This window comes from Pelodiscus sinensis, chromosome 2 (assembly GCF_052426305.1).
Source record: "Pelodiscus sinensis isolate ZL-2025 chromosome 2, ASM5242630v1, whole genome shotgun sequence".
In the NCBI taxonomy this organism is placed as follows: Eukaryota; Metazoa; Chordata; order Testudines; family Trionychidae; genus Pelodiscus; species Pelodiscus sinensis.
The window spans coordinates 146,477,138-146,504,892 of NC_143053.1; the positions used below are offsets into that span (position 1 = coordinate 146,477,138).

The 27,755-nt window shown below is 40.6% G+C and overlaps 1 protein-coding gene across 2 annotated transcripts in view; it reads left to right on the forward strand.

Annotated features, from left to right (window-relative positions):
- Nucleotides 1-27,755, forward strand: part of CTNNAL1 (catenin alpha like 1) — a 90,561-nt gene that overhangs the window by 24,661 nt on the left and 38,145 nt on the right. For both annotated transcript variants that reach the window (XM_075921531.2, XM_075921532.2), the window contains exons 2-8: nt 3,308-3,497; nt 7,304-7,491; nt 10,542-10,661; nt 12,684-12,773; nt 13,074-13,244; nt 16,374-16,574; nt 24,086-24,172. In XM_075921531.2, the coding sequence (XP_075777646.2) occupies nt 3,308-3,497; nt 7,304-7,491; nt 10,542-10,661; nt 12,684-12,773; nt 13,074-13,244; nt 16,374-16,574; nt 24,086-24,172 (1,047 nt within the window). The remainder of the gene's footprint in view (nt 1-3,307; nt 3,498-7,303; nt 7,492-10,541; nt 10,662-12,683; nt 12,774-13,073; nt 13,245-16,373; nt 16,575-24,085; nt 24,173-27,755) is intronic.

Here is a 27,755-nt window from a genome sequence, read left to right on the forward strand (position 1 = left end):
TGGTTTTTATTACATATGGTCCTCTTATTACTTGCAGTAGGTTCATCTAACGAACTATCAAATTTAAAGCCATTTTCTTGAAAGGATGTAAGTGATTCATTTGCATGGAAATTTGGAATAAAAAATGCACAAAAATAATTCTAAGCTTGTTCACTAGATACAAATAATGGTGCTGGATACACAAGAAAAAAGTGTACCATGTTTTTATTTAAAACTCTTTTATTAAACAAAGGAAGTATTATACTTAGCAAATAGCACTTATTGTTCCTGGTCAAGTCCTTTTGAGATTTTACAGCAAGTAGAGCTCTTCCTCCCACCCCGAGTTTTTATTCATAGAAAGAGGAAAAGAACCTCTCCTGCTTTTTTCTTTCCTAGTTGGTTTCTCGATATTAAGCTGGTCATTGGATTGAAACTAGTTGAATAACTGAAATAAAAATACCCTCATCTACAGGTGCAGAGAAGGGTACTGCTGCCCAAAGTTGATATAGCACTTAATGCTCTGGTTCGAGGTGCTTAGCCAGTGACTTCTACCAGTTCAGTTGTGTGACTTCTTTTATAAGACTTTAACATTTGTTGTATTGATTTCAAATTTAATTTTAAATTGATTTAGTATAAAAGTATTTAATTTAAATTTAAAAAAACCCTTAATTTTATTTATTTGTAAACAAGTCTGTTTTGATCTATGCTAGTGCTCAAGACAGTGCAGTGTTTCACAAGAGGCTTCCTGTTTTCTTTAATTTAAACCAAAATATAACTGTCCCTCTTTGTCCTTAGGGAACAGCACAACAAAAAATCTGTCTCAGAAGTGCAGATGCTTTTCACTCTGCATCAAGGCTCTAAGAAAGGACAAATAGCATACCAAATCTACCTTGTATGACTGGATAGCATCCTCTCATAGATGTGTATTTTAATAAGAGGTGCCATAAGCATTGAAGTCCTACTTTGGAATTATTGGATTTGTCATGGGAAAAGTACAAACGCAGCTCTGCTGCAAATTTGTAAAGTAACCACTGCATCATGTCACATCTTTTCAAATGTTAGAGTGAACGGATAGCTTCAGTATATGTAGCATTCAGAGGGAGAGTACTGTAGGTGTCTGTGAGTTGTTAGTCTCTCTCACTACGTCTAGATTACATCCCTTTTCTCAAAAAAGGGATGTAAATTAGACATTTCGAAATTGCAAATGAAGCCAGGATTTAAATTTCTCACGCTTCATTTTCATAATGGCAGCTGCGGTTTTTAAAAACGGCTGTTTAAACTGGGATCATTCAAAAATAAAACCCTTTTTCGAAAGATCCTCTACTCATTTTTTCAGGAGTATGGGATCTTTTGAAAAAGGATTTTATATTCGAATGATCCACGTCTAAACAGCCGTTTCTCTTTTGAAAAGCCCCTTTTTGGGAAAAGAAAAGTGGCCGCCATTATGCACATGAAGCACGGGAAATTTAAATCCCGGCTTCATTTGCAATTTTGAAGTGTCTAATTTACATCCCTTTTTCAAGAAAGGGATGTAGTTTAGATACAGCCTCTGATAGGAGTCTGTAGTATGCTTTGGATGATCTCAGGCATCAAAATTAGCATAGGCGATCACAAAGAAACGGGGGAATTTTCCTTGTTTGATTACTTTCTCTCAGGACATTTGTGCCAGTTCATACTCCATTTTTTTTTAGGCTAAACATCCCTTTAGATAGTTTCAGTCTATGCTTAAAATATGTTTTACATTTTTAACTTTAAAAGTTAGCATATTAGCATAGAATTGTTCTTAGAAGTGTTAACTGAGCTTATTGAGCCAGCTAGGCGCTTATGTTTGGGATGATTCACCAAAAAGGTTTTATGTACTTTCTCACTCTCCTGCAAGTATCTGAACTGGCAGAGGATCTTGAAAGAACATTCTTCAGGTAAAGAAAATTTTCCATCAAGATTCTTCTGTTCAGTTTCAGTGTAGAATTCTGGCTAAAATATATGTGAAATTGTGAAATGAGTTGATCTGCATAGGACTCTGACTGGAATATTGAAGTTGTTAATACATATTTCGTACAAATGTGTCATTTATTTTATGCTCTTACAAAAATTAGTTTGCTGCAGTGCAGATCATTCTGTTGTCTGGGGAAGAGCAGAGGGAAAGAAGGGTTCCATAATGGGGAAAAGGTGCGAGAGCAACAGTTCTTCCATTAGTGGAGGGCAATTTTGGCATCCAGAAAGATTTCTTTTTGCTAGATTGGAGTGGGATGGGAGTGTCCCTTTGCTCTAACTTCACATGGCCAAAAGTATTTTCTTATAGCTGGGAAAAGTCCCGTGTGTGTTCGTATGTTTGTTTTTAGAGTAGGTAGGGGAGGGTCAGAAGTTCCTAATTCCAGTTTTCTTTTTTTCTTTTTCTTTTCATGGTGTGATGAAATAAAACCTATTTTGAATCAAGGCTCATGGGTCTAATATTGAGTCCGATCTAAGAGTATTTTTTTTTAAATGTGTATCAAATCTTGAGAGGCGGAGAGAGTTCTTCTAAATGTAATTTAGCTCCAGTATTGATAACATAAATACTTTTGAGCTACATCTACAGTATACGTTTTTGCAGCAGAAAATATGCTAATGAGAGACTCATTAGCATAAGTCGTGACATCATTAGCATATTTTCTGCTGTTTCTTTTTACGCAAGGGGTTTTTGTGCAAAAAGAAGAACTGTGGATGTTTCCTTTTTGCGCAAAATCCCTGTTTTGTGCAAGATCCTTATGCCCCCCCCCCGGACAGGACGTGTAGTGTAGACGTAGCCTTGGTGGGCAAATTGCCAACACCAAGTCTTTGATTGAGTGCATGCACAGATAAGTTGTCTCATCTCTGAAAATTGCCTTTTTTCTATATGTGAGTTACAGGATTGATTAAAATTCACAAGTTCTGAACAGTTAAAGTGGAAAGATGGCAAGACTTATGAATCTGGTTGCAAACAAAACAATACTAGTTGGTCTATAACTACATAACCATTAAGTATTATTGGCCAGTCAAGTGACTTAAAATGGTTTATTTTTAGTATACCAGCTCCCATTACTATATGTGAAGTTTACAGAAGTCAATCTTTAATCTTTTATGAGAAAAGGGTGTGAGTTCAGCGATGAAGAGAGAACACCAAACTGCTTTTTAAATATTCAGTTTTGAATTTGTTTCCAAAAATGACTTCATGTGACTCAGTGCAATAGTGTATTTGCTAATAAAATTTAAATTCTAGCCCCAGGGATATTTAAAAATTTGCAAGTAGTTTTCAAGTTAAGATGTTCACTAACCTGACATCCTAACAATTAACTTTTTGTGATTATAGATAACTACTCTTATTAACCATAAGGATAAACCAAAGAGATCAGACAAGACTCTACAAGCAATTCAGCGGGTGGGCCAAGCAGTTAACCTGGCAGTTGAAAGATTTGTTACAGTAGGAGAAGCCATAGCCAACGAAAATCAAGAATTGAAAGAGGAAATGAGTATTGCTTGCACTGAGGCAAAACGAGCAGGTATGTGGTTGTTTAAGAACTCTGCCATTTATGTTGCTATGTTACGCCTGACATTGAAAATAAAAGAAATGTTGCTGTCATCTACTGCAGCTATTAAACATGATTTTTGCAGTTGTTAAAATATCTTTTTCATGACCAATACCTGATTGGTACCAACAGTGTTCTCACACCACCTGCTGTTTAAATTTGCACCATTATGTCTAGCGTTGGCAGATGATGGTATTCTTGTAGTATGCTTTACTTTGTAGAACAGTTTGTCACAAGAAGACTCACTTTTCCCTTCTTAACTTAATCCCCCCCTCCCCCAAGATCACTTTCCCTCAACAAAGCCTAAAGTTGTTCTTAACAGTACTTTCAGAATAACTAAGATGAATCTACCTAGTTTCCCATTCCTTCCAGTAATTTAAAATTGGAGCACCTCTATTTATAGTTTTATAAGATCTTCTTTAAATTAAGGAGATATAAATTGGTGAACTGAATTACATTTTAAGAAACAATAGCTTTACATCTCGTTGTGGCTTCACAAAATTAACTTGAAAACTTTTGTTCTTGCAATTTGTAATTCATTTTAATATGGAATCATCTAGCAAATATGTTTTTAAATTGTTATTTTAAAGGTCCCATTTGTAGGGTATATTTTAGCTTAGTTTTACAAAGCCATTGTAAGAAAGAACAAAACCACCAGAAAATATAAAACTTGTCTTTTTTCATAATTTTTCTCATTCATCCAAAACAACAAAAAGTGTCACTAAAAATAAAATTACTTCAATGTTAACACTGAAGTGTTGTGTAGAGTTTCAGAATGTTAACAAAATCCAAATACAGCATGTGAAAACCATTTATAGATATGCTTTCTTAATGCAACATGAAGCATTACTCCAGCCAATGATTTAAAAAATGCGGGCATTTGTCACTGATTTGTCTTCATTGACATTCACCGTCAAGGCCTTCAGAATTCAAATACTTAAATATAACCTAAACTTAATAGCTTTATTTATTCCTATACCAAATAATCTTTGAGTAATTGTCTATATAGATTCATTACTACTTGTACTCTTGACCCCAATGAACACATGATTACTAGCCAAAAGAATCCAGTATCCATTGGAGCTAGAAAGGACAGTGCAGGACCAGCCCTCCATACCACCTGGCAGTGAGATGAAACCTAAGCATAGCGGGCATTGTTAATTAGTTTGGTTAATTAAGTTAGTTGCCCACTGTCAAAAAAGTTAATATTTTAGGGTAGAGCACCTACACTTTGTGCCATAATGCTAGCCACTCTGTAACAAGTCTCTCCTGAAGTGTTTTGGTGCCTGTTAATAGGCACTCTGGTGTCTGTTCTGCCTTAGAGCAGGACACATCTATCTGTTGCTCTTTGTCCAAGTTCACTTATAACAAGTAAAGGCTGCCTGAAACTGTTCCCTAAAAAATCGATGCAAGCTGCCTGAGATCACCAAGAGGACGGCTGTAACCATACTTCAGCCATCTAATCAGTCCTTCTCTGTTAATGTCCTTGGGAGGTCTGATTCCAACCCCATATCCTGAACCATGTTTTCTCAAAGGCCCCATTCATCTGCTGTTACATCAACATTCATATCTTCAGGTAGGCAGACAGATGTTCTCCAGAGATGAGCCAACACTTAGGTCATTGGTTTGTAGCAAGAAAAACACAGCAGAAAAAGCCATTGCAGTTTACAGTTGACATACTGCTTTCAGGACTGCATCTGTTTTCTTTTGGGATATTTACTTGAGATATTAACTAATAAACAGTACCATGTTTTTCAGTGTTTGATTAGAGAACATAACTTTCTGAAATGGAGAATTATTGTTGGCCAATCGGAGCTGCTTGTTTGAATAACAGGCAGCTAAGAAGAACCACGCCCGCTCTCCTCTGCTCAGTTATTCACTGAAGCACATGGCCAGGCAAGCAGACAGGCTGGCTGGGAAACATTTTAAGCTCTGCAAGCCGTAGCTCTGTAGGCAGGCAGGCTGGTTTGGCTGCTGGATGGTTAGTTTTCTGACTGTAGCCTCTCTCTGGCACTCCAGCCCCACCCTGCCCCAATACTCTGTCCCCCTTCAACATACCCAAACCCTTTGTCCCCCTCTTGCACCCATACCCTCTCCCAGATCTGGCAGCCCAATCTCCTGCCCCAGACCACAATCCCCTTCTTCCCTAGGTCATATCCCAAACCCCTGTTGTCCAATCACTAGCAGGCTGAGTGGGACTCACTCAGTCACAACTGCTTCCTTCACCCAAACTTCCTCCCAGACTCCAGTCTTCCCTCTGCACCCCAATCCTTTACCCCAAGCTTCCCTCGGCACACAACCTGCATCCCAGACCCCGCACCTCCTCCATTAATATCATAGAAGAGTGTGGAACTCGATCGCTTTTCAAAATCTTGGCGTGGCCTCCTGTCAAAAATCATTACCTACCCCTGAATTAATGCCTCAACATCACTGCCTTCTAATTAGGCTGCAGGGTGAGCATGTGCCACCCCATTGATCTCTGACTGGAGATCAGCCAGGCTCTCACAAGCTTCCCAGCAGAGCACCTGTGCAGCTGCTGGTGGGGGGCAGAGACTGGCTTTGGCCCTACACCCTACAGGAGGTGTATAGACTATCCTTCTCCCCCAAATGTTGCTGCTCTCAACCCTGAATGTTCCTCTCTGCTCCAGTTTGAAACCTGTGCATTTGTCCTGTTTCCTCTTGTTCCTATGATCAGTTGGCAGGAACAAATGTCCAGTTCTGCCAAAAGAAAAAGGGGGGGGGGGCTTCTGAGACAGGACTTAAAAAAGGAGCACTGTCCTGACCAAAATGGGGCATATGGTTACCTAGAGATGGTAGATTTGAGATGCGATGTAAGGGAATTGGGTATTTTCATCTTTATGTTTTGTATATGGTATTGAGCTTTTATGTTTGTTCTTAGAGCACAGAAATTACTCATTTAAAGCATGTGAGTAATGTAAATTATTAGGATTTAAACCTGTTTTCTCAAGGTTAGTAAAAACTTAGAACATGTTTAAAAACATTTGGATCAAGTGACTTCTATTTTAGAGATATATATACTTTTTTAGACATCATAATAGTATATCTATTGCAAAGTATGAGCACACTTGTGTTATAGGGATATAAACCAAATAGACACAATCTTGTAGTTGTGAAATTTTACATTATTCAATTTTTGAAATATTTTGCATTGTTTCTTTTCTCTGTTCTTTCTGTCTTTCGCTCTGTATTGTCTTCCTAAAACCTATACACTATAGTCTTATTACAGTGCTTCCCCAGTAACCCAACAAATACAAAACTATGTTATTGGATATTTAAACATTCTGCGGGGGCTGCTTATTCTTTACAGTTGAGATTTTTTTTTAAGTAAAATGAAATCTACAAATCAGTTAGCTTGTGGGAATTCCAGCCAGGAGCTGACAGAATAAATGCTGGTTGGACTATGGGTTTTTCTGTTTTGTTCCAGTGCTTGCATGAACTTAATTTTTGCTATTAAAAAAAAAAGATGGGAGAGCAATTCTAACCTTAATTTTTCCCAAAGCAAAATTAAACCTTGCTCTTGAGAGGAAAACTAAAACTTGAGTCATTTTTGAAATAGAGAAGGAATGAGTATCAAGCATCTGGAAGCTGAAGTGAAGAGACAGTTGTCTGTAGTTAATAATAGGAAATTAGACAAATGGGAGCAGGCATTAGGTCAGCAAGGCAGGTGCCACTTATCCCTTTTAATTTAGGAATTTTTTGATGTTCCTAGCATTTTTCTGTTTCAAAACCACAAGAAGTTGTTTGTTTATCTTTTTTAGGTGAAACAATTGCACAACTTACCGATGTAGCTAACTTGGATCATCCAGAATCTGATGGCCGGATAACAATTTTTACAGACAAAACAGGAGTAGTAAAAGCTGCAAGATTGTTGCTTTCTTCAGTGACAAAAGTGCTGGTGCTGGCAGACAGAGTAGTTATTAAGCAAATTATAGCTTCCAGAAACAAGGTATTAAGTGTCTTTTTGTTATTTCTGTTTTGGAGATGTGAGAGTGGTCCCAAATGAAGTAATACTTTGCACTGCAGTTAGTATTAAAAAATATGTTTTTTCCTCCTTATTTTAAGTATATATATTTTATGAGAAGATACGGTGAAACTTGTGAAAAAGTCTGTTTAGAGTCTTTATGTCAGGAAATACTGAATTAAGAGATTTGGGTCACACTTGCAAATAACTTGTCTTTCTTACTTTGCTTTATATTCGCTTGCCTGTCAATATGGTTAAGTTTGTTTAATCTGTTAGTGGCATTTCTTGGAGATGAGGGGGAAGTAAAACAAAATTATTAAAATATATACCTTGTGGCAGTATTTATCCATCCAGTGTCTGAAAAGTGGTTATTGGTGGGCAAGTGTCTTAAGTTATTTTGATGACTTTAAGCATTGTCAAAAGACTACTTTCTTTTCTAGATGCTATTTTGTGAAAAAGATGAGATGGTGTGTTAGAGTTCGTCTACTTTGACACAGAAAAATACTGGCTTTTATATTTCCTATTGGGTGCAAAGAATAGCTGTTGGTAAAATAGCAGTGAAAATTTCTTCTATTAGATCCAGCAGGAAATTTTAAAACATGTTTACACTAACTGTCAGCAGCAAGACAACACATTCTCAACATATCAGAAGTTCAAGAGCTGAGGAGAGAGTCCATATCTGAAGCAGTACAGATGAATGGAAAGAAATGCTAAAAAGAGAGTCCCTGTCTATTTTTTTAGATAGACCAAGTAGGTGAGGTAATATCTTTCATTGAAGCCACAGAAATTTGTCCAGTCAAGCTTTCAGGTTTCACAGAGCTCTTACTCAGGAATGAAGTATTGTAACCAGATTTTCACAGCTTAATACAAGGTGAGACAAATTGTTAAGCATAAGGGGTTGACACGTGTTATAGAAAACCACTTTAAATAAAGTGGGCAGTTAAGCTCTGAGGCTTGTCTCTTGAAGCTGTTGGGCAGATTTTCTTTGGGGACAAGGACTGGGAGGTCATTTATAGAGTGATCAAATGAGAAAAATGAATTATAGGGTGCTCTTGTCTTTTTCTGTGGCTTGAGTGGGTAGTGATTGTGTGGCTTCAGCCACATAATTATTGTTCATGGCCTTTAGTGCTTTGGAAGAGGTACACTGAATGTTGTGACAGGCATGTCTAGGACCCATGGCTCATGAAGATGTGTTCGGGGGAGAGATGACTCCAGATGCAGGTTTTGCATCCTTGTTTGTGCCAGAGTCTGATACTGCTTTGAGTTCTGATGCCCTAGTAGGTGGGAAACTTGCTTCTCTTGAGCATCACCAGGTTGGGGGGTGTTTGGAGATCAGAGGAGGGAGTCTGGGGGGAAGAATTTGCAGATTGTGGTCACTATCAAGTATGGATTGTAATTGTTTGATACCTAAGTCGCTTCATTTTCAGTTTATACCATTTTTAACAACATTCCGAGGTTTTTTTAAAAAAAGTATTCTGTTCTCATTTTTCACCCTACCTTTGTATAATTTAAATATATATTAAAAACTTGTTTTATTAAGAAAATGCAATATATTGCATCAGATATTACCATAGTACATATTTATTACTTTGTGTGTATATGCAAAACTGCCTTTTGAAGTAAGGCTATGTATTAGTCTAGAAGATACATACAGTAAACAAATAGGTACACATGCAAGCTGTGAAGAGCCCAATTATTAAATGTAAATATTTATAGGCTCATAGTTCTAAGTCTACAACAGGAACTGTTTATTCAAAGGAAAAGTTTTTTAGGGGATTAGAAAGATGTTTTCTTAAACTCCGAGATAGCATTATGTTTTGAGTTCTATTTCAGTTTTGCAAGAAAGCACACTGATGAACAGAATTCAAAGCATTAATCTACTGAATACTTATTTCTTTCTCTTTCCATCCACTAAAATAAACCCTGGGATTTACTCAGTAAAAAATAATAGTTTGTTGCACTCATTTTCACCTGTTTTTGTTGTTGTGGCAATAAGCACTAAGAATTTTCCAGGAACAATTAAATAAAATAAAAACTGAAAATGAAGGGTCCCAGAGGGTTCATACTATGCTTAAAGTGCAGAGCCGTAGTGGGGTTTAGCTCCTGGTAGCAGCATGAGTCGTGACTGAACAGTTCCGGCTTGCGCCGACCCTGGGACCGTTGCGATTCTGCCTCTCCTGCTACTGCCCTGCACCAAGGAGACAGTTCTGGGGGGAACCAGCTTTTAAGCTGGCTCCCCCCAGCACCAGTTTCTGCTCTCCTCTCCCCATTCCGCCCCTGCTACCTTGATAAAGAGGCAGCAGCGCAGGGGGGCAGGTGATTTGAGGGAGCCCGCTGGAAAGCCGCTTCCCGCATGTATTGGCTCCTGCCTGCTCCCTCACTTCCCCACTCTGCTGCCTCTCTGTCAGTTATGAGCCCCAGATCTCCCACAGAACTGAAGCTGGCAGCTGTGGGGATGAAATAGGCTCTTGGGTTTTGAAAAATCCTTTTTTAAAGTAAGTGGGATCTTCTAAAACTTATTTTTTTTCAGATACTGGGAGAAAAGGGAACTGGTTTTGTTCTGAGAGGAAAGGGAATATTAAATGTTTATCCTTGTTGGCTTTCAAAACAAACGGGTCTCATATTTTGAGTGAAACAGAGTGATTAAAATATTTTCTAGCTACAGGAAAAGAGCTTTTTATCACCTCTTCTTGCTTCATTTCCAAATCTTGATATAATAGTCTTAGATGATCCGGTTTATTTGTACAATCCATGCACTCTCAACTAATACCATTTGTTAGTCAAATTTCTGCTTTTCTATTTATTGAAGGAGCAGTTTTATTGCAAAGCGTTGTTAAATGAGAAATTAAGAAAATAGATAAATACTATTTATTAATAGATAAAATGTAGTTTAACGTGTAAACATACTAAAATCTGCTTTAGAAGTTTCTGCAAAACACTTTCTACGCTTTTAGGAAAATTCCTCATTTTATCTTACTTCTGCAGTTTTACAGGTAACAAATAGCCATCATAATTTTCTTCAACATATTCAACAGGTTCTTGCAACAATGGAACAGCTAGAGAAAGTGAGTAGTTTTCAAGAGTTTGTGCAAATATTCAGTCAGTTTGGAAATGAAATGGTGGAGTTCGCCCATTTAACCGGAGACCGACAAAATGTAAGTACTGGTGAAAAGTGTCTCAAGGTTTATTGCAAATAAATGACTTTTGGCTTTATTCAACAATCAAGTTTGGATTCTTTTTTAAAGAAAAATTATTCCAGTTCCACTACAGAAAACAACAAATACTTGTATCCTCATCCTGCAGTTGTTTCCAAAATCCAGTTTCCTCTCCTCACTTCTCACAGAGGTGCACCATTCTTAGCAAATTACTTTCAAAATATGGAGTATTTGCCAGTATTTTATCATTTGAAAGCTGCCGAAACAGGTGCTTAACTCCCATGTTCTTGTTACTCTATACCTTCCGTGTAACACAGATGAGCACTGTCTCAGCAATCCTAAGGCACATTTTTCTCAAAGAAGTGGTATCCACCAAGCTACAAATAATCAGGGAAACCCCAGCCTGGGAACTAACGCTTTTCCTTTTCCCCTAACTCTCAGTAACAGATGAACCTTGTGAAGTGACAGGTATTCCCTCAGTCAGCAACATGTTAAGGCTAAATATGACCCAGATCAGATCAAGACTGTGATCTATTTGCATATTTCTTGCTGAAGTTATTGAAATATTTTGAGTCTTTTTGGAGAATGTGGTCTGATGACTGATGTTTAGTTCTGTGTTAATTCATCAGCAACTGTTTTGAAGGAGTATAAGGAAATCTGGCCTCTTTCCTGAAATGATTTTCTTGTAGTTTGAGCTTCAATGTGCCACTGCCCAGTAATTTTATCAGGGGGAAACATCACTGTTGGTGTTTTCCATTATATTTAATCACGCTAGGCGTGTGTGCAAAATTTTAGGTTTGTTCATTGTTCTCAGGGTGAAATGTGAACATCTTGAAGAAACAAAGCACAGTTTCCTTTAATGTGCTCTAAAGGGTTGACCTTGTGTTCTGCATTTGTTTAATAGTTTTTAACTCCACAAGAGACTATTATGGTGCTTTATCTGACCAGCTGCCTAACTTAGACCAGTTAATTTCGCTCAGTAATTCTTGCATCAAGCCCATAATTTCTGGCCGATGAAATATAATTTTGTCATTAAGCATTCTTTTGTTTTCTTTTGTCCCATTTCCCTCAACACATGCTTAACAACTACCACAATCAAGGCTGATTATGATCAAGTATGAACACTTTTCCCAGAAGTTGCGGCTCTGCATTAAAAGGAGCTTGGGAACTGGCAGGCAGGCAGGCTGGCTTAGTCCCAGCCCGTGCTGGTACCAGCAGCTACTTCCGCTGCAGCTCTGCATTGAAATTTGTGCTACTCTTGAGTTTCCCTTTGTATAAATAGATTGGTTTCTAGCTGAGCCTGTTAAGTGTTTCATCAAGTAAAATTGTATACATTTACTATTTTAACTACCAAGGTTGTAACAATATAAAAGTATAATTTAAAAAAAAAAGAATAACTTTTGGTGTCTTTACAAAGATTTCTCATTCTTTGGTTTGGCAAGTTTTTTAAAGGTGACAACAAAAAAAGCACGGGGTTTATGCTTTTTATTTACTTTATGATGTATTCTGATGTTTGATGTAATCTGATTCTCCTCCTCATTTCCCTTCACACAGTTTTATTATGGGTGGATTTTTTGCTTGATTTTTACTTTAGAAATATCAAGTCTTGCCTTCCCAAGTATTCATCAGGACTCCTTTGGATGAGCAGACTTAAGGAGTGGGAGCTTTCATGGAACATAGCTGGAGGACTTGGGATATTGAATATATTGGAGATGTTTTCTTTAGGAGTTTGACTCTAATGGATGTTATTAGAAATAAAATATAGTTTTCAAAATAGTCTGACATAAAATATTCCCCAATTCAGTTGTTTAGGTTTCGTTCTTTTGAATCTTGTGATGTCATAATTCTGCACATACTCCGGATTTCCAAGAAATTGTCTGGTGAGAATAGAGTGATATTTCAAGATTCACACATTATAAAGTATCTCATAAAATTTTTTTTTTTACCTTTCTTTGTCTATAAGTAGCTAATTTTGTCGGCTATCATCCAAGAATATTCAGTGTTTTCATTTTCTTTGCATAGGATTTAAAGGATGAAAAGAAAAAAGCTAGAATGGCCGCAGCTAGAGCTGTTCTTGAGAAATGTACCATGATGCTTCTCACTGCTTCAAAGGTAAGAATTCTTATAGTTTGCTCAGTGTTGGTGAACCGCGGAGTATAGTAGCTGGCAGAATAAGGTAACCTTGTTTCCCTAGCTATAGTTAAAAAGATTGCATCAAAATAAATTTGAATGTAAAATGTTGTTGGGAAGAGGCTTTTCTATGAGTAATGCTAAAAATGTTTCTGCGTCAACAGTAAGTTAATTTAAGGAATTTTTAATAACATTACACATTTTTGCTTTAGGCAAGGGTATAGATGAGAGTATTTGACTACATGTGGACTTTTGGGTAATATATTAAATTTACTTTTAAAGACATGCCTGAGACATCCTGACTGTGAATCTGCTCGTTTAAACAAAGAAGGAGTGTTTCATCGAATGAGATTAGCTTTGGAGCAGGTAATAGAGATCATAACTGACTCTAGACCCAGTGGAGAGAATGAAATGGTCCCCATATGTATATATGCTAGCATCAAAGTATTCAAGGTAAGGATAAAGACAGTACTATTATTCTATGGCTTTAAAGAATTAATTGCAACAAATTTCAAAAATACATATTTATAGTAGGAAATTAATTTCTCTTCACCTTGAATGAGTGGCAGTTTCCAATATCAGGCCTTGCACAAAGCTCCCAAAAGTTTGTTATAGTTTGAAAAAAAGATACTTACATTTTATCTGTTGCTGCCACTGCGCATCATTTGCTAATGTTCCTACCTCTTAGAACTAGGGATGCAATAGTGTAGCTGGTTAACCGATAAGCAAAAGCTTATTGGTTAATGCTATTGACTACACACATTTCTTCCCTCTCCCCTCTCTGTCAGTAGATTTTTTAGCAGGCTGGCCAGCAGCCCATCTCAGTCCTGGTTCTCACTGGGTCCAGGACCTATCCCCACTGTGGCTCTGCATGTAGAATGTATTAGGAGCCGGGTGAACAGGCAACCCAGTTTGTGCTGGGTACGGGACCTACCCAGTACAGAGGTAGGTCCCGGATCCAGCACGAGCCAGGACTGAGCCAGACTACCTGCCCAGCCAACTCCTACTATACTTTTAATGTAGAGCCACAGCGGGGGTAGGTCCTGGATCCAGCATGAACCAGGACTGAGTGCTTTAACTGCCTTCCCTTATCAGCCAATTGTGTACTCGATAAAAATTCTATTTATTACACGATTAGCAAATTGCCCGCTTCTTCACATCCCTACTTAGAACATGCGGGGATGTAGATCAAAATGTGTTTAGATTTATATTCTGTGCTGAAGTGCTGCTCTCGCTCTCACAGATAGCAGGGTATGTCTAACGCAGCACTAAATCCGGGTTCTGACTCAGGTTTAAGGCCAAGACCTGCTTCTGTCCAAATCATTCTTTCGGGCCCACTGACCTTACTGGGGGTATGGATCAGAGCCTCTGTGCCTCCATGAAATGATTCAAAGCCAAAGGCTGCAGCTCAAGTCCTGTTTGGCAGTTTCGGATTTGAAGTGTCCACAAATGCTATCCCACTGTCCTCTGGAGCTGTGCTTCTTAGCCTTTCAATCCCAAAGCTTTCTGCTCACGTCCCAGGAACAGGAAACAACTTCCTGGTTCAAATGTAGCTGCTCACATTTAACCCTTCACTTCCACATGGACTGCTCAACTGGAAACATAATCAGTGCCGGCATGCATTTGAATGACCAGTAATAAGATCAAGTCTTGTATTGGGCACATTGCTAACTGGCCAGAGAGACAGAGCTAGATTCTAGGTAAACTCTGGTGCAAGGTGAGCAAAACATTCAGTGTCATCAAAAGCACAAGAAACGATCGTGTCTGCGACACTGTATACAAGTGGATGGCGGCGTTGGAGATCAGCTGGATTGCATAACCATATAGAGAATGAATCAAGCAACTGAAGACAGAGTATCACAAAGTTAAAGATGCTTACATCACATTCCAGCACCATTCTACCACTACAGTGTGTTTAGCTGAATCGTCTTTTGCCAGGTCCTCTGAAATGGGGATACAGTTTTATAAGCCATGGCAGTGGGTTAAGTGTGGTCTCCTAGAATACCAGTAGGGTCAAGTGACTCCATTTGTAACAATGTTATTCAAGGGAAGTAATGTCCCAGCTTCTTGATCAGGAGAAAGTCTTGATCTTTGCAGCACCCGGGCAATATGCACACTATCAGTGCATTCTACACTAATTTAATGAATTTCCCCCTGTGCCTGACCAGGGGCGAACAGCGGAGTAGTACACTTTGTCGTTTATGTATTCGTGCTTCTTCCAGTGTACAAATTATAGATATGAGTCACATCCATGAGCCGTCACAGATTGGAAAGCTCATTCTCTGAAAACCAGCAGTTATTTCAGGAACACTTATAATACCCCTCACCTTTGGGTATATCCATCCTCTCCTCATAACAGCCCTTGTAATTGATTTGCTAATTCCAAACTGGAGCAGTCTGAGGTTGCCAGACTCCTTATGGCTATAGCAATTTGCCTTGGACCAGCATGGCCTCCATTATGCAGTTGTCATGATGCTAGGGGAAGCTGATCACAAGCCTCTAGGAATATCTGCTTCTTCCTGTGAAATCTCAGGACCCACTGTTAGTCATTCCTGTGTCCACATGGTGATGTGATCCCACCAGTATGTACTTTGGCCCTGTTCTAGAAGCACTGGCCTACATATGGGGAGTTTGTGATTAGGTCAACAGGCATGGACAACAGCTGAGTTGTAACTCGAATGAGATTATCCCCAGATGTTCTGACTGCAGGGACTATGGACGCAGAATGGCTTCGCAGGATGTATTCATGGGATAAAACCACCCAACATGCTTCCAGTTAATTCCTGTGAGACAGACAGACAAGTTCTTCTACAGGTCTCTGGAAATCAAGCCATAGAGTAGCTACAGCTGGCAAAAGTGCTAGGACCTCTTGGGTTTCGATAGCCCACACACCCACAAAAGCTGAAGTTGTAACTTGGGTCTACTTGCTGTAGTATGGATGCTCCAGCATGGCTGGGAGGCCTACATTCCCAATGCATTGTGGATGTTCAAGTGGAGACGTAGAAATGCCAAGTTTGCAGGGGTGGTTCGCATTGGTCTGGGCTTAGTGCGCTGTGTAGACATACCTGTTCCTGTTTCAGCCAGAGTTTCCCTAAACTAAGTCATCAGTAGGTGGGCTAAACAAGCTCTTAGGTGATAATTAAACTTCGAACATATTGTAGATTAGGTTTATCTTCTCATTCATGCCATAAATAGAGGGCCTCCTCCCCTTCCCCTTTCCTATTTATTTTGGGTGTCCACATCCTAAACTCATAACTCCAGTCATCTGAAGAAGTGGGCTGTGTCCACAAAAGCTCATGATACCATCTACATGTTTTGTTCGTCTATAAAGTGCTACCAGACCATTTGTTGTTCTTAACTTTTCTGTTTGTTTCAGTGGTGAGACACAAATTATATTGCTAATGGTGCTAATAAGTGAAGAAACAAAACAAAATGGATGTCTGTGGGTGGGTAAAATATTTCTTTATGGACAAAAAGTACTTAACAGTAGGCTAAAGGAAAGCTGAAGGGTGGGAGAAAATGCATGACACATCCTCTATTTACATGAATGATTAACAGCGAATTGAATTTTATTCTTTTCAGAATAAGGTGGAAGGTCTTCGGGAGAATCTTTATGTTATCTCTCAGGAGAATCTGTCAGCAATGCTGGACCTCATTCTGGAACACACAGAGGACTTTACTGATTCTGCCTACACCAGCCATGAGCACAGAGAACGCATCTTGGAGCAGTCCAAGCAGGCTAAAATGGAACTAGAGCAGCTGGTTTCAGTGTGGATGCAAGCTGTAAGAGCTTTTTAACAAAGTAAATCTTTTCATCTATACTTTCGAAAGAACAATATGTTTTTTAGCCTTTTTCTCCCTTTTTTTGTTTAAGAAAACAGGATTATATATAATATATCAAAAAGCAGTTAATATAGCAACCTCCACCCCAGTCCTCTACAATACTATGGCAGCCTTGAGGATATTTTAATAGTCCATCGTTTTAGTTTATCTCTTTCTCTTCCCCCATAATACTCTCAATTCTGGTCACCATCCTTGTGGTGAACATTTGCATGGCATTCCTTTAGGAGTTTAGTTGTTGCTCCTTAATTAATTAAAAGAATTACTGTTGAGTAATGAGATTTTTATTCTCATTCTTTCTAAAAAAGAGAAAATTCATTTTTAATTAAAAAAAGAATAATAGTGGGCAGAATATATTAAATTAAAATATACTAAATGGAACACTTAGTCATGTATCCTACTTTTCCAGTATTTTTATTGTTTAAAAATATTTCGTTCCCTGTGGAGATTTTACATCTGTGTAGGTGGTTGTTGTTTTTTTTATTTTATTTTTTTTGCTTTGATACTTAAAGTACAAGTTAATCCAGAACATTCACAACTGAAATTCCCTTTCAGGAATATGAAAACAATTGTGCAGCCCTGTCAGCCCACTGATGTAATGTTGTTGAAAGTCTAGTCAGAGGGGTAGGCGTCACTCATATTTGGGTTACATTTTGAAGGATTCCTTCCTATCTTTACACATAGAGACTGGCATTTTTAATGGAAGCTGAGGCTCTGGAGAAAATTGAGGTCTGGCTTCTCCCCAGTCTGCTCCTCTATGCTTTCCCAGGCAGAGTGTCCCATACCTTGGAATAGTAATAGAGATATAGCCATATTAGTCTAGTCTAGCTGAAACAAAAAACAGGACTATGTAGCACTTTAAAGACTAACAAGATGGTTCATTAGGTGATGAGCTTTCGTGGGCCAGACCTATTTCCTCAGATCAGATTGTGGAAGAAAATTGGCATGACCATATATACCAAAGGGATACAATCAAAAAAAGTGAATGCATATAAAAAGGACAAATCAAATTTCAGAACAGGGGGGAGACGAGGAGGGGAGGTAAATGTCTGTGAGCTAATGATATTAGAGGTGGTAATTGGGAAAGCTATCTTGGTAATGGGTAAGCATCTTTGTTGAGACCCAGGCGTAAAGTGTCAAATTTAAGTATTAATGACAGTTCAGAGGTTTCTCTTTCAAGTCTGGTGTTAAAATGTCTTTGAAGCAGGATGCAGGTAATCAAGTAGTTGAGACAATGCCCTTTCTGGTTGAAATGGCAAGAAACTGTTTTTTCTTTGTGATCCTGTCTAATATCTGTTTTGTGGGCATTGATCCTTTGGCGAAGTGTCTGAGACGTTTGTCCAATGTACATAGCAGACGGAAACTGTCGGCACATGATAGCATAAATTATATTTCTGGATGAGCAGGAATATGTGTTCTTGATCTTATAACTCAATTAGTTAGGTCCAATAATGGTGTCAGCAGAGTAAATATGTGGACAAAAATGGCAATGGGGTTTGTTGCAAGGGAAAGTTCTAGGGTTGGTATTAGTGTGGTATGTCCCGTGATTGTTGGTAAGAATCATGTTGAGGTTAGGTGGTTGTCTATAGGAGACTATGAGGTCTGTCTCCCAGAGCCTCTCGGAGTTTAGTATCCTGTTCCAGTATAGGTAGTAGTTTATTGATAATGTGTTGGACGGGTTTAAGTTGGGGGCTGTAGGTGATGACAAGTGGTGTTCTATTGTTGGTTTTCTTGGGTCTGTCTTGAAATAGATGGTTTCTGGGTATTTGTCTGGTTCTTTCAATTTGTTTTTTTATTTCTCTGGGTGGGTAATTGAGGTTTATAAATGCTTGGTAGAGATCCTGAAGTTTCTGGTCTCTGTCAATGGGATTAGAGCAGATGCGGTTGTATCGAAGGGCTTGGCAGAGTAAAGAAGGTATAGCCCTCCTCCTTATGACACCTTTTTAGATATCTGAAAACTGCTGTCATGTCCCCCCTCAATCTTCTCTTTTCTAAACTAAACAAACCTAATTCCTTCAGCCTTCCCTCATGGGTCATGTTCTCTAGACCTTTAATCATTCTCGTTGCTCTTTTCTGGACCCTCTCCAATTTCTCCACATCTTTCTTGAAACGCAGTGCCCAGAACTCAATACAATACTCCAATTGAGGCCTAACCAGCGCAGAGTAGAGTGGAAGAATGACTACTTGTGTCTTGCTCACAACACACCTGTTAATGCATCCCAGAATCATGTTTGCTTTCTTTGCAACGGCATCACACTGCTGACTCATATTCAACTTGTGGTCCACTATAATCCCTAGATCCCTTTCTGCCGTACTCCTTCCCAGACAGTCACTTCCCATTCTGTATGTATGAAACTGATTGTTCCTTCCTAAGTGGAGCACTTTGCATTTGTCTTTATTAAACTTCATCCTATTTACCTCAGACCATTTCTCCAATTTGTCTAGGTCATTTTGAATGATGACCCTATCCTGCAGCTTAGTCGCAGCCCCTCCCAGCTTGGTTTCATCTGCAAACTTAATAAGCGTACTTTCTATGCCAATATCTAAATCATTGATGAAGATATTGAACAGAGCCGGTCCCAAAACAGACCCCTGCAGAACCCCACTTGTTATGCCTTTCCAGCAGGATTGTGAACTATTAATAAGTGTGCCCAGGCCTGCCATGGACAGGTGCTGCTCAACATCATATCAGGGGGCTGTGGGACTGGAGCAGACCCCTGCATGCAGAGGGTGGGGAGCTACTTCAAACCCCTTTGGTTAACCAGAACCGGTAAGCATTAAGGGTGATTCTTACTGGTTAACGTTTCACATCCCTAAGCTGAAGGCTGAGCCCCAGTACTAACTGCCGAAGTTGATGCCCTCAAGCTTCAGCCCTAGGCAGGGATGCTCAGTTATAGGCTTCGGCCTGGGCTGAAGTCCTGGGGCTTCAGCTCTGGCATCCCTGTGCGGGACAGTTGCACTCAGGTTTTGGCTTTGGTCCTCCCAAGTGGGGAGGGCTCATACTTCATTCCCACCTTCTGGGGCTGTGTAGTAATTTTTGTTGTCAGAACAGGATCATAGTGCAGCGAAGCTTGAGAACTCTTGCAGTAGCAGCATTACAGAATGGGAGTGACTAGAAATGTACCTATCATGACAATATAGTACTCAGTCTCATACACAGAGTTCTTGAGTATGGAATTAACTGATGACTAACATGCCCATAAATATTACAAAAGTAGCTAATTGGCTAAACACATGGGTTCCTCCTAAACTTTTCCTATATAATTTGGGAACTGCAACATAGCCTAAGTGTAGTAGCTTCTGTGCCATGCAGACCAGGTCTTTTCAGAAGCTTTGCTCTAATCTTAAGGATATAACCTGTAGGTTTGGTGTTTGATGACAAATTTGTTTTCCTTACTACTCTTGCCTCCTTCATCTCCCCACTAACAGTCCGTACTAGCTGTGTGTTTAATGGAATGGCTAGAACAGTGCATCTTGAAAGCAAGCATCATATGTTGTCCAAAGATGGCTGTGTGTGTGACCATCTGTTAATGGAGAGCAATCATCTTTGGGGTCCCTGCAGCAAGTGGAGCGCTGTCCATTGCAGAGATGGACAGAGGTGGTGGCTGTAGGGAAAACAGACTGACTCTGGCCAAGGGGAATCTTCTCTGTATTTGTAATTTTGCCAGGGGGGCCTGCAGAATGTTAGGCCCTTGTGCAAGGTGAGGGGAGCCAGCTCCAAGCTCCTGGAAGAGATGGAGCCTCAGATAGAAGGGGTGGAGCTAGCAGCCAGCCATCCCCGCCACCCAGACCGCACCACTTGCCCCTTCCCCCTGGTGGCATTTTAAAGGGAGAAGCAGAGGTAGTGGCTGGAAGCCCTGAGTCCTTTTAAATTGCTGGGCTCCGGGGCAGTTTCCCCCTTTGTCTCCCTATCAGCTTGCCTGGATCTTGCTGAGCCATCAACCCGACACTCTCCACTTCCACAGTGGTCCTAAATCTGGTGGTTCTTCATTCTACACCAATTAATCCCCAGCTCCCAGTACAGTCCTCTCTGGGTGCTCATCTGCCCGGAGATGTTCATATTTTTTAGTGAGATGTTTCTCCCATGGTTATGTTGCAATCATTGGCCCTTTTGTTGTTGTTGCTATGGAAACTGTGGCTGAGAAGACCCCTCACTGCTGACTTCTGTTCTGTCTGCTGCCTCTTGTGGCTCTTTAGGCTTCAGATAATAGGCCTCTGCTTCTTTGAGTGGTTGTATCTGTCAGAGTGCACTCTGTCCTCTTCAGGATGTCCTCCCAGAAAAAGGGTCTTGAAAGCGATATGAGCCTCTAAAGGGGAAGCTTAAAGGGCACATGTGCTGAGGAAGGAGAGGCTCATTGCTCGGTCTTCTGTCTGAGTGATTCAGTCTGCAGTCAGGTCTTCTGAGTTGTTCTTAGTTCAGTGACAGAGGAGTTTAAAAGTTACTTAACTCCTTGAGTATCAACAAGTGTTTCACTGCCCCATATGAATCAGGTGTTGGAGAAAGCCTGCTCATCAGAAGATTTACTTAGTAAGGATGCATTAAAAATGAAAAACACAAAAGGGGATTTTAATAATACTGACAAAGGTTGGTAGTGAACAGTCTTAAATGTGAGTGGTAGATTCCTGCTAACATTATGTGTTAACATTATCTGCCACAGACAATAATAAATGCTGAAATGTAGGCCACTGTTGGCTCTGTCCCTTTTAAGGTGTACCCTGTGCATTTCCATGGGAGCCATTTCCTACTTTATTTCTCCTCCAGTTTCTCTCCTCCTTAAGAGTTACTTAGAGGGAGCATTCAAGGACACATAGAGGGTATAGATTTACTACAAGTACTCTACAGTACAGCTTGTGACATGAAAAGATTTTCATTTAACTCTCTCCTTTAGCATACCATAGGAGCCAGATCTGTCTCTTATAGCTATCCTGTGTACCGTACTGTTCCTTAAAATCAGCAGTCCCAGGCACTGTTGAGTAGTAACTATATGTTCAATAAAGTCCTTGACACCAGAGGTCCTTAAGAGAGTCACAGACCTTTTCAGGAATCTTCAACTGTTCTTCATTCCTTCAATTCTGTATTAGATTAAAAAAAATCCCAAAACCTGAATCTTTTATACTACTTGTGATTCAGCAAGGTTGCTCTCTTGTTTCTTTTGTGCTATAGTAGCTAGGACACACATTAAACTATGGTCCGTTTCTAGAACCCACCTGATTCAAACTAGGGCGATGACTAGGGCCATGGTGTAGACTATGTTTACGGATGCATAATTACATTCATTGGGTCATTTGAGGATTTATGCTGTACTTCTAGTTCTTTTCTTGATCCAGGCAACAGCTGAGAGTTGGCAGTTATTTTGACACATTCCTGGAAGCAGAGCTCAGTTGAGCCACAGATCTAAGTGAACTCTCTGAGACTCAGGAAAAGGCAGATTTAAATGCTTCTGTCCTGGGGTCACAGCTTAAAAGGTCTCTTTCCTTTCCTCTCTTGCTTCATTTTTTTAAAGTCCTCTTGCAGGTGCTTCTGGGGACTCCTAAGCAAGATAAAGCTTTGCTAGCCCTCTATTAGTAGTCTTTGAAGCCTGACAGCCGTTTAGAAAGCTTTATTTCTTGGCTTTTATTTGTACAGGACACAGATGCTTTGCATATCCTATAGAAGGGATATTTCTTAAACGTTCTCCCTCAGTCTCCATTCTTCCTCTTGACTCCGGGCAGGGGTTGCCTTATGGGGTTTAGTTTAATGGATTTTGCATGTAGAATCCATTGCCCCTGAATATCTGGGCAGTAGGGACGCATCCTGTGTCCTCAGAGGGCCTACTGTATGTCTTTGCAAAAATGAACTCTCTCTGAGGTCTCATGCTGAGTACTGCTGAGGCTCCAGGCTTCTTTGATTACTGGTAGCACTTGTAAGAGCTATGCTACCAAGTGTATTTCAGTACTTAAAACATGTTCCTTGCCATCTAAACATGATAGCTGAAAGAAACATTTCACTTGAAGTGGGCCATACCAACCTTAAGAACCTCCCATGGTATCACAGAAGTCTAAATTGCCATCTTATGCCACTTGGTTTCCTCCAAAGCACTTATCCTTATTGGTACTGACAACTTGCAATGAAAGGGACTCATTGAAACAGACACCTCCCTTGGTTCTGCAAATCTTCTGAGTACTGTAGGGCTACGTCTACACTGGCCCCTTTTCCGGAAGGGGCATGTTAATTTCACGAGTCGCAATAGGGAAATGCGCGGGGGATTTAAATATCCCCCGCGGCATTTAAATAAAAATGTCCGCCGCTTTTTTCCGGCTTTTAGAAAAGCCGGAAAAGAGCGTCTACACTGGCCCCGATCCTCCGGAAAAAAAGCCCTTAGGAATAAGATCCTCCGGAAAAGGGCTTTTTTTCCGGAGGATCGGGGCCAGTGTAGACGCTCTTTTCCGGCTTTTCTAAAAGCCGGAAAAAAGCGGCGGACATTTTTATTTAAATGCCGCGGGGGATATTTAAATCCCCCGCGCATTTCCCTATTGCGACTCGTGAAATTAACATGCCCCTTCCGGAAAAGGGGCCAGTGTAGACGTAGCCTAGGAGTTTAAACATTCCCAAAACTTTTTTTTTCCAGGTTAGACTGGTATTGTGGAGTATATTTGGCAGTTGAAAGAAAGTATAAAGAAATTCAAGAGACACTGAACAATGAGAAATATTGGTTTAAAATGTGTTTAAAAAGATAAAGTAGACTAAACTGTTATTCCTTTTAAAAAAACAATTATGGCAAGCACAGTCCAGAATCTGTATTATTCATTTGTTTGTAACTTTTAGAGTGAGTCAAGATAAGGTTTAAATCTGACCACATCAACCTTGTGTTGATGCTCTTAATTAGGATATTTTTTCCCTAACAAGTTGTGGAGCAAGAGAAAATTTCTAGTGACTACCTTTTTTTCCCCCCAACATGCATTTAGTTTTACCTCTCTTGCATAGATTGGCTTGTTTTGCAAATGAAGGATTCACAGCAACAATTCTAATGATACATTACATTTGAAATGACAAATATTATTTTGATGAATTTTATTTAAACAGTGAGGGTTGTTTTTTTATTTTGGTAAAATCTACTTCTGTGAGATTTTAAAAATTGGAATAGCTGTGGCTAGCTTAGAAATTGTTCAGACATAAGATTTGACAGCTGATACTAAATAAAACCTCTTCTCAAAAAATACACAATGTTCAAAACCAAAAAATCCTTGTTGAATAAAAATAAAGTTGATGATCTAGCATTTCTGATGATTCTTGATTCAGTGATGAATAAACAAGTGCAGTAGTAATGAACTCTTAATATAAAATCATTTGATTTTGTGTGTGTGTTGTTGGTTTTTTTGTACTTGGAACTGAATCGCTGCATTAACAAAGCCTGAGATAATTTGTACATCAGTTGGATTTTCTTTTAAAATGTGCAATCATCTTTTGCTTGCAGCAAAGCCAGAAAACAAAAGACATCACAGAAGACTTGGAAATAGCCATACTAAAAACATGCCAGTGTATGAATGAACTCAAAAGAGAAGTAAGTACAGCTTATGTAGACACCGTATGATGGTGATTTCGAATCTCCTTTATCTTTACCTGTGTAGTGCAAAATAAGGCTCTTACTCTGCAAAGACGTACACCTCAGTTTAACTGTACATGCTGTGAGTATTTCTGTTGACTCAGTTGAATGGTTTGATTGTCTTAATTTTATGCCTCTAAGTAGTATCACAGAGCCTTAACTTCCAACACTTACTCATGTGGGCAGAAGTCAGTGGGACTTAAGAGTACGGACTGTTCATGTAAGTGTTGCAGGATCCGTGGGACAACCTGGGACTGTGGGACCATTGTGCCCCCTTAAATTTGCACCCTGGGATGTCTGTCACAGCGCCCTGCTAGTGACAATCCATAAACCCCTCCAGGAGCACAACAGCACGTGGAACCTCACACCGAGCCAGAATGCATGATACTCCCAAAGCCACTCATGAATCACACAGAAAAGGGCATCAGTCACATTCCACCTGCTCCCAGCCTTGGACCTCAAGAACGTACTGTTTTGTGCTGCTCAAGATGAGCAGTGCAAATATATTAATTGGTTCACCACTTCATGAATGAAAGTAGATATATACCAGCCTTTGTATACCTGGGCAGATACCGAACACTTCAGGCAAATTCACTGGTAAAGATGAAGAGTAAAACAGATTTACTGACTACAAAAGTTAGATTTTAAGTGACTATAAGTGAGAAGCAAAAAGTCAGTGCTTACAAAAATAAAATACAAGTGTGCAATCTAAACTCTCAACTCTCTTAGACTTCACATCATCTAGATTAAGTAGTTTTTCTCTGGATAGAGCAGTCCTTTATATATAGGTTTGTCCTTTAAACCCGGGCCAGTCTTCTTGGAGTTATTAGTCTTCTAAGTGTCCTGTGGCTCATAGCATAGGGGAGGGGAAGGGCAGGAGAAAAGGCCATGTGTGGGCCCGTGTTCTGTTTTATGTTTTCTGTCCCATTTGATTACGGAATACAAGTCCAGGCATATCTGGTGGGCAGGGCTGAATGCATAAGCAAGGGTGAGCAATTCTCAGTGTGACCGTAAGCAGGTGACTCACTGAATTGTAGTTCCCTTGTTTGAAACTTACCCAGGCTTTGGTAACTTTCTCTGCTGTTGTGTCTGGGGAGACCAATTCCCCAGTTTACAGCATGTTTTAATGAAAACCATAAAACACAATCTCTTAACTTCATATGCAGTAATGTCATAGGGTACGTCTACACTACAACGTTAATTCGAACTGACTTAGTTCGAATTAGTTAATTCGAACTAAGCTAATTCGAACTAACGCATCTAGAACTGAAAACTAGTTCGAATTAGCGTTTTGCTAATTCGAACTAGCGCATCCACATTAAGTGGACCCTGAACCGGGGTTAAGGATGGCCGGAAGCAGTGCCGGCAGGGCATCAGAGGAGGACTTAGAGCGTGGAGATGCTTTCTCAGGCTAGCCGAGGGCTGTGCTTAAAGGGTCCCGACCCCCACCCCGGACAGACAGTTCTCAGAGTGCCCCGCTTGCAAAGCAGTCCTGGCTTGGATTGCCCGGAGTACCCACACTGGACACATCACAGTACTCGGCCATCAGACCGGCGGCACTTGCCGCAGGCTGCCATCTGGGGAGAGGGGGCAATTGGGGGGCTGCAGGAGAGCTTCCACCCCCAAAAGCCCGTAGAGCCAGCCCAGTCCTTCCCATCGGGGGCACGTACCCCATTCCTCCCTCACCTCCTTCCACTTACCCTTCCCTAGCCCCTCTTCTTGATGTACAAAATAAAGGACAATTGTGTTCAAAAATGGAATCTGTCTTTATTGAACAAAACTGGGGGAGACTGGGAAAAGGAGGTGGGAGAGGGGAAGAGAGAGGGTGGGAGAGGGGAGGGCAACTACAATGATCAGGGGTTGGGAACAGGTCCCATATGAAGAGAGGCTAAAGAGACTGGGACTTTTCAGCTTAGAAAAGAGGAGACGGAGGGGGGACAGGATAGAGGTCTCTAAAAGCAGGAGTGGGGTGGAGAGGGTGCATACAGAAAAGTTCTTCATTAGTTCCCATAAAGAAGGACTAGAGGACACCAAAGGAAAGGAATGGGTAGCAGGCTTCAAACTAGTAAGAGAAAGTTGTTCTTCACAAAGCAAAGAGTCAACCTGTGGAACTCCTTGCTGCAGGAGGCTGTGAAGGCTACAACTAGAACAGAGTTTAAAGGGACGTGAGATCAAGTCATGGAGGTAGGGTCCATGGAGTGGTATTAGCCAGGGGGTAGGAGTGGTGTCCCTGCCCAAGGTTTGTGGAAGGCTGGAGAGGGATGGCACGAGACAAATGGCTTGGTCACTGTCTTCGGTTCATCCCCTCCAGGGTCCCTAGGGTTGGCCGCTGTTGGCAGACAGGCTACTGGGCTAGATGGACCTTTGGTCTGACCCAGTACGGCCATTGTAAGCTCAGGGCTCAGGGTCGGGGGTCTCAGTGGACCCCCTTGATTTTCATGCACACCTGCTCCTGGGTGGCCAGGCTGGCAGCTCTCCTGCCCTAGCCGGCCACTTTCCTGTGCCTAGTGCGGAGGTCGTGGACGAGGTCCACTATGTCCGCACTAGCCCAGGCGGGTGCCCGCCTCTTGCGGTCCCGGGCAAGCTCCCGGGAGCCGCCAGCCTGGTCCCGGGAAGAGGGGGAGGGCTGGGGGGCATCGGGTGGGTGGCTCGATCCATGCCAGGTGCAGGGTCTGCTGGCTGGGTGCTGGCAGGCTTGCACCTGGCACGGGCACCGTAGCCAGCCCGTGCCCCTTTAAGGGGTCCGGGGCCGGGAGAGGGGCAGATGAGTTTCCCTGGTGTTGGCCAGAGTGGCCACCAGGGAAACCTGGGGAGGGCTAGCCTCCCACTAGTTCGAATTAAGGGTCTACACAGCCCTTAATTCGAACTAGTAAGTTCAAACTAGGCTTAATCCTCGTGGAATGAGGATTACCTAGTTCGAACTAAGCGCTCCATTAGTTCGAATTAAGTTCGAACTAACGGAGCGCTAGTGTAGCGCCTATGAAAGTTAGTTCGAACTAACGTCCGTTAGTTCGAACTAACTTTGTAGTGTAGACATACCTGTACATATTTAGATAGTACAGTGACTTTTGCCAGATCATACTCTTTCCCCTGAAACTTTACATACATGCTTTATATGCAAGACCATAATCATAACTGTGTGTAAATGAGGGATAGAGAGGTTATAAGGTACAGCCCCCAAAGTATAGACAGTCACAATCTGATCTGTAGCAAATTTCCCAAACATGGGGTCTGTGCTGCTATAGAAGTCCTTTAAAAATTTCTTCAAAAGGAGCAGGAGCAGGTTGTACATTTTCAAATGCAGATATATAATCCACAGAGAGGCAAGAAAGGTGAGGTAATATCCTTTAGTGGATCAGCTTCTGTCCCAACTTATATTTAGCTCAGGCATGTTGCATGTTCTCCAAACACGAAGAAATAGCTGTGTGTAACTGGGAAGCTTGTACCTTCCACAAAGAAAAGCTGCCCCAATAAATGATTTTACCTCTTTTATCTTGTCTCTCATATCCTGAGGCCAATCTGCCAATTTAGTGCCAGATTC